Source organism: Ylistrum balloti, unplaced genomic scaffold (genome assembly GCF_031769215.1).
Source record: "Ylistrum balloti isolate Yb309-2 unplaced genomic scaffold, AGI_CSIRO_Ybal_v1 Utg370226, whole genome shotgun sequence".
In the NCBI taxonomy this organism is placed as follows: Eukaryota; Metazoa; Mollusca; class Bivalvia; order Pectinida; family Pectinidae; genus Ylistrum; species Ylistrum balloti.
In genome coordinates this window covers 132,105-139,743 of record NW_026782188.1, presented here as the reverse complement: position 1 = coordinate 139,743, position 7,639 = coordinate 132,105, and the positions used below count along the sequence as shown (strand labels likewise).

The window sequence follows — 7,639 nt, the reverse complement described above, 5'->3', positions numbered from 1 at the left end:
GTGGTATACCTGTCATCACAGTTGATAACACTGTGGTATACCTGTCATCACAGATGATAACACTGTGGTATACCTGTCATCACAGTTGATAACACTGTGGTATAACTGTCATCACTGATGATATCAATGTGGTATACCTGTCATCACAGATGATATCACTGTGGTATACCTGTCATCACAGTTGATAACACTGTGGTATAACTGTCATCACTGATGATATCACTGTGGTATACCTATCATCACAGATGATATCACTGTGGTATACCTGTCATCACAGTTGATAACACTGTGGTATAACTGTCATCACTGATGATATCACTGTGGTATACCTGTCATCACTGATGATATCACTGTGGTATACCTGTCATCACAGATGATAACACTGTGGTATACCTGTCATCACAGTTGATAACACTGTGGTATACCTGTCATCACTGATGATATCACTGTGGTATACCTGTCATTACAGATGATATCACTGTGGTATACCTGTCATCAGAGATGATATTGATACGTTCTCACAGATCTAGCTCTGTGGTACTATTTAGTTAAATATTACACTTTCTGTCATTATCTTTATACTTTAGTACATGTATGATATCATGTAACTTCTTTTTGATAGGCTTGTATTTTCTTTGTTGTTGCCATGTTATGAATCATGTATATTATGTTAAATCAGATGTGTTATATAAAAGTGTTTGCGTCATTACTGATTCCAGGCTATGTTGATGGAGATGGGAGATCAGGTGTGTGGGGGAAGTATCATAGCTGACAATATCATCCTTAGCGCTGCCCACTGTTTCGAGGAGTACGTTATACCACATTTACAGTTACCATTGTAATTGTCTGTATAAGCTATTTAATTGTCTGTATAACATTTGTTATTGTCTGTATAACATTTGCTTTTGTCTGTATAACCTTTGTTATTGTCTGTATAACCTTTGTAATTGTCTGTATAACCTTTGTTATTGTCTGTATAACCTTTGTAATTGTCTGTATAACCTTTGTAATTGTCTGTATAACCTTTCTAATTGTCTGTATAACCTTTCTAATTGTCTGTATAACCTTTGTTATTGTCTGTATAACCTTTGTAATTGTCTGTATAACCTTCGTAAATGTCTGTATAACCTTTGTAAATGTCTGTATAGCCTATGCCATTGTCTGTATAACCTATGTAATTGTCTGTATAACCTTTGCACTTTGCTGTATAACCTTTGTAATTGTCTGTATAACCTTTGTAATTGCCTGTATAACCTTCGTTATTGTCTGTATAACCTTTGTAATTGTCTGTATAACCTTCGTAATTGTCTGTATAACCTTTGTAATTGTCTATTTAACCTTTGTTATTGTCTGTGTCACATACGAATTATGAGCTTATATACAGGCTGGTTGTAAGTATGTTGAATTTATATTTTATTGTTTGAATTTTGCGCCTTAATCTCGTGCGAAACTTTTAAAAGTTATCGCGCATGGGCAAAGGACGACGGGTAAGGTATTCGGGCGGACATCTTGATGTGTTGACAGGTGTGAAACATCGGGAAAGCTTTGGGAGCGTGAAATACAGCCACGGTAAGTTATATCATGTTTATTAAGAATATATAAGTCGTGTATGATAGCGTCCGTGAACGTATAGGTGTATTAGCCCGTGCGTAGCGAGTTATATTAGTATACAGGTAAAGGATGAGCGAACGCGTTATCGAGAGCGGTGATGTGTATTGCCGTGTTTACTTAAGATAGATTACAGTAATAGAAATAAATATAATCATTTCTTTATTAGTTATAATGTGTAGAATATAGCCTTATAGGGTATTATTTGTATATTGTAGCTCCATGTCATGCCCGAACCATATCATGAGCTGACGGCGAAATTTCATGTATGGAAGCCCGTAACAGCCATATGATTGTTACCAGAATGGACACTTCGTTGTCTTGTTGTTGATTATTCCTGTCGTTGTTGTACTGCATTCGGTTGAGCGATGCAGGAGTGTTGTGTTGACATGTTTTTGCGGTCATATTGAACGCTATTAGTGCATGGATGCTATGGAGGCCCAGCTGCGTGTTGTGGCGATATTATGGTCAATTCTTTAGTGATCTTCAATGATCTTTTGGTGAGATCGTCTCCATTTGTCTGATGACTTCATATACCTCGTACTACGAGATTGTGTTTTCATTTGGTGGAACTGTGCCATATACGGTCCTGTGCTACAGTCAGGAGATATGGACACTTACAGTCACTCTATGGAATGACGGAGGAGGCATCTCTACGTCAGGATCTACAAACTTTGTTGTGTGGGCTATGCAGGGGAACCAGTCGCCGGATTGTGCTCATATATGAACTGTAGGGTGTATATGGTGTATATAGGATGTGAATACCAGGAGTAGGTTAGGGTTTATAGTTTATAGGTTTAGGTAGTAGTTATTTCTGTGTAGCATCTTCATAATGGTGTGAAATATCATTATTGGCAGTATGAATCTGTGGAGTGAGAGATTTCATCATGTTAGGTATGCCATATGTACATTTTGAACAGTAGTTTTGTAAATTGTAATAAATGTAAATAGTGTAAACTGTTGTTCTCTCTTGTGTTGCAATCCATCGTCTCGGTTAGGTTACTGTCTGTATAACATTTGCTTTTGTCTGTATAACCTTTGCACTTTGCTGTATAACCTTTGTAATTGTCTGTATAACCTTTGTAATTGCCTGTATAACCTTCGTTATTGTCTGTATAACCTTTGTAATTGTATAACCTTCGTTATTATCTGTATAACATTTGTTATTGTATGTATAACATTTGCTTTTGTCTGTATAACCTTTGCACTTGGCTGTATAACCTTTGTAATTGTCTGTATAACCTTTGTAATTGTCTGTATAACCTTCGTTATTGTCTTATAACCTTTGTAATTGTCTGTATAACCTTCGTAATTATCTGTATAACATTTGTTATTGTCTGTATAACAGTTGTTATTGTCTGTATAACCTTCGTAATTATCTGTATAACATTTGTTATTGTCTGTATAACATTTTTTATTGTCTGTATAACATTTGCTTTTGTCTGTATAAACTTTGTCGTTGGCTGTATAACCTATGTAATTGTCTGTATAACCTTTGTTATTGTCTTATAACCTTTGTAATTGTCTGTATAACCTTCGTAATTATCTGTATAACATTTGTTATTGTCTGTATAACAGTTGTTATTGTCTGTATAACATTTGTTATTGTCTGTATAACATTTGTTATTGTCTGTATAACCTTCGTAATTATCTGTATAACATTTGTTATTGTCTGTATAACCTTCGTAATTATCTGTATAACATTTGCTTTTGTCTGTATAACATTTGCTTTTGTCTGTATAAACTTTGTCATTGTCTGTATACCTATGTAATTGTCTGTATAACCTTTGTTATTGTCTGTATAACCTTTGTACCGTTGTAATTGTCTGTATAACTTTTGTAATTGTCTGTATAACCTTTGTAATTGTCTGTATAACTTTTGTAATTGTCTGTATAACCTATGTATTTGTCTGTATAACCTATGTAATTGTCTGTATAACTTTTGTAATTGTCTGTATAACCTATGTATTTGTCTGTATAACCTATGTAATTGTCTATATAACCTTTGTGATTGTCTGTATAACTTTTGTAAATGACACACATTGGGCGTTGTTTAAAATATGACCCTTTTATATAAATATATAGAAATACTTATTAGTATGCTGCTGTGCTACCAGAAAGACTGACATAATAGTCTGTTCCGTATTGGTAGGTTTTAGGTTAGAAAACTGAATGTTTTAATGTTTGTGTCTTCAAACCTTGGAGTGGATGAAAACGAAACGGTATTTGAATGAAAGAAAACTATTTACATGTATATAGTGATTAAATTTCTGTTTATCTTATCATGTATTTATAAATCATAACTACAATTAAAGACGATTAAGTTTTACAATCGCTAGTTATTTAATTTGCCAGAGTTAATTTTTATTATCCTTCGATAAATCGAACAACAACCGAAAATAGATCCTTATTGAATAACACTACAACATCATTACGTTAGACAAAACTTATTTTCCCTGGATACCAGGAAACAAACTACAAGCACCGTGAACGTAAAGGTGAACTACCCTACATAGCCATCTGAACGAGGGTTCAAACTTTTCCTCATTTTACAAATGAACGCGTGTTCAAACTTTGACTTAATTTCACCAACGAGCACGGGTTCAAACTTTGACTTAGTTTGACCAATGAGCACGGGTTCAAACTTTGACTTAGTTTCACCAATGAGCACGGGTTCAAACTTTGACTTAGTTTCACCAATGAGAACGGATTTAAACTTTGACATAGTTTGACCAATGAGCACGGGTTCAAACTTTGACTTAGTTTCACCAATGAGCACGGGTTCAAACTTTGACTTAGTTTCACCAATGAGCACGGGTTCAAACTTTGACTTAGTTTGACCAATGAGCACGGGTTCAAACTTTGACTTAGTTCACCAATGAGCACGGGTTCAAACTTTGACTTAGTTTCACCAATGAGCACGGGTTCAAACTTTGACTTAGTTTCACCAATGAGCACGGGTTCAAACTTTGACTTAGTTTGACCAATGAGCACGGGTTCAAACTTTGACTTAGTTTCACCAATGAGCACGGGTTCAAACTTTGACTTAGTTTGACCAATGAGCACGGGTTCAAACTTTGACTTAGTTTCACCAATGAGCACGGGTTCAAACTTTGACTTAGTTTCACCAATGAGCACGGGTTCAAACTTTGACTTAGTTTCACCAATGAGCACGGGTTCAAACTTTGACTTAGTTTCACCAATGAGCACGGGTTCAAACTTTGACTTAGTTTGACCAATGAGCACGGGTTCAAACTTTGACTTAGTTTCACCAATGAGCACGGGTTCAAACTTTTCCTTACTTTGACAACTAAGGTTTTTTTTCTTGGAACAAACTTAGAGTGGGGAGGGGAGAGTGGGGAGGGTGTTGATTGTAATATGGTAACGCGACTTTATATATATCTTTTCTACCGGATCTTTAACTTTTTTCCTGGTACATGACACGAAGACTCGATTGGCCTATTAGATCACCTTTTTCCAGTGCTATTCGTCGTCTGCTGTATCTCTGTATACAATCGTCCACTGAACCATTTTCATTGTACTTATGAACATTTCATTTCGTCCACAGTCCTGGCAGTCTGGACCCAATCCGATGGCAGGTACGTGTTGGAGCTTACAATGTTAATTCACGGACGATCTATGAAAGTGTTCACCACGTTCGGAAAATCGTGATGCACGAGGCTTATGATACAAATACTGTAGCCAACGACATTGCCATAATGGTTTTGTCAGAGAGAATTCACTTTGATGACATGGTAAAACCAATATGTCTTCCAACAGACTCCATCCACGTAACTGAAGGGCAGCATTGCCTGTCTGCTGGCTGGGGAGAAACAAAAGGTAAGACACTCTATCGCAAACCTATCACTTATTTATTGTCTTAATTATGTTCCTGTGTTATAATTATAATTAGTGGGTATTGTGTCACTGATTACTGTGATTGTTTCGTACAGGAACTAGCTCACAGGACGTCCTCAATCAGGTTTTCGTGCCAATATTGAGTGACAACACGTGCCTGCGTCATGACTGGTACGGGCACGAATTTATACCCGCCACTACGTTCTGTGCAGGATACGCAAACGGCGGGAAAGACAGCTGTTTTGTATGTGGACAAACTTTGCATATATTTAGTTATTTTTTGTATTTATATGTGAATAACGTTGATGTACAACGATCTAAAGAATATATGTTTCTGGTAGTAGTGTGGGCGGACATGGGCAGACACCTCAGTAACAACCGCTTGTGTCACAACTTACTCTATAAATGTACTTAGTCTTAAATAAATTTAGGTTAAGATACAGTAGAGTCAGATGATGAAATAAGCTGCATCAAACAGCTGTTTCCTCCATCTTGGACTCGTCAGTGATTAGTTGAGTCCTGTTACAGTCAAATCCGACTGTAATCAATAACCAATAACGCCATGTGAGTAAAAAGTTTTGTTTGTGATCATCCTCCATCTATCTTTTTGTCGTCTTGATGAATATTTCACAATAAAAGTCAACATTATCTGGTTACCAGGGAGACAGCGGTGGGCCTCTTATCTACAGGTCTGGTGCAACATGGTATCAGTTAGGTAAGTGTAGCTTTTGTTCAGCTACATCAAAACATATTTAAATAAATCTTATCACTTGATACAACATTAATTATACTGCATACCGGATCGTTCAATTAACATGTACGTGTATTCTGACACCCAGGTATAACGAGCTGGGGATATGATTGCGCCCAACCGAAACTGCCTGGGATTTACACTGACGTCACCAAGTACACGTCATGGATACAACATCAAGCCACTGTATTTGGAGCTCATATTATAACAAACAATGGATAATTAAAATATTGTCTGAAGTTGTTTGACCTTGACATTGATATCTGTAGGAACACCTCCCCTCACCTCATACGACCTTCCTCTCAGATTTGTATATTGTTCATATTAATAATAATAATCAATAGCCGATGTAACATCGGGATGTGATCAACTTGGGTCATGTTTGACCTCCTGGTGAAATCTAAGTTTCCCTCAAACAAAAATGATTCAAGACATGTTTTTCATTTTTTCTTGGATATGACGGCAATGCAACTAGGTTAATGTATAAGATATGTATAGGATTGTATGAAAGGGATATATCAGTGTAACAAATGTTCACCATGTAACTGGTATAGACTAACATTCCCAGTTGTTGACCTTGACCTTGATGTTACTGGTATAGACTAACACTCCCTGTTGTTGACCTTGACCTTGATGTTACTGGTATAGACTAACATTCCCAGTTGTTGACCTTGGCCTTGATGTAACTCGTATAGACTAACACTCCCTGTTGTTTACCCTGACCTTGATGTTACTGGTATAGACTAACACTCCCTGTTGCTGACCTTGACCTTGATGTTACTGGTATAGACTAACACTCCCTGTTGTTGACCTTGGCCTTGATGTTACTGGTATAGACTAACACTTCCTGTTGTTGACCTTGGCCTTGATGTTACTGGTATAGACTAACACTCCCTGTTGTTGACCTTGACCTTGATGTTACTTGTATAGACTAACACTCCCTGTTGTTGACCTTGACCTTGATGTTACTGGTATAGACTAACACTCCCTGTTGTTGACTTTGACCTTGATGTTACTGGTATAGACTAACACTCCCTGTTGTTGACTTTGACCTTGATGTTACTGGTATAGACTAACACTCCCTGTTGTTGACTTTGACCGTGATGTTACTGGTATAGACTAACACTCCCTGTTGTTGACTTTGACCTTGATGTTACTGGTATAGTTCAACATTCTCAATTGTTGACCTTGACCTTGATGTTAATAGTATAGTTCAACATTCTCAGTTGTTGACCTTGACCTTGACCTTGATGTAACTGGTATAGACTAACACTCCCAGTTATTGACCTTGACCTTGATGTAACTGGTATAGACCACACTAAATAATTGTATCGAAAATTGATCACCTTTGTTAGATTTTTATAACTTTTTTGTATTTTTACAACAGTCTTTGATATTGTTAGAATCGCTGCCGAGTTCCAA

The 7,639-nt window shown here is 36.7% G+C and overlaps 1 protein-coding gene across 1 annotated transcript; it reads left to right on the top strand.

The window, feature by feature from the left end:
- Positions 1 to 722: 722 nt before the first annotated feature.
- LOC132551903 (transmembrane protease serine 2-like) lies at positions 723 to 6,439 on the top strand. The gene is made up of 5 exons (XM_060216047.1): positions 723 to 808; positions 5,177 to 5,448; positions 5,562 to 5,710; positions 6,127 to 6,181; positions 6,306 to 6,439. Exons 1-5 carry the CDS (start codon positions 723 to 725, stop codon positions 6,437 to 6,439), a joined length of 696 nt encoding a protein of 231 aa, XP_060072030.1.
- The last annotated feature ends 1,200 nt before the right edge of the window (positions 6,440 to 7,639 follow it).

What these genes read in the sequence shown, in the direction of transcription:
- LOC132551903 (XM_060216047.1), top strand. Translation starts at nt 723, where the DNA reads ATGTTGATGGAGATGGGAGATCAGGTGTGTGGGGGAAGTATCATAGCT. An exon ending in GCGGGAAAGACAGCTGTTTT is followed by an intron (nt 5,711 to 6,126) that starts GTATGTGGACAA and finishes TCTGGTTACCAG; the next exon opens with GGAGACAGCGGTGGGCCTCT. An exon ending in TGCAACATGGTATCAGTTAG is followed by an intron (nt 6,182 to 6,305) that starts GTAAGTGTAGCT and finishes TCTGACACCCAG; the next exon opens with GTATAACGAGCTGGGGATAT.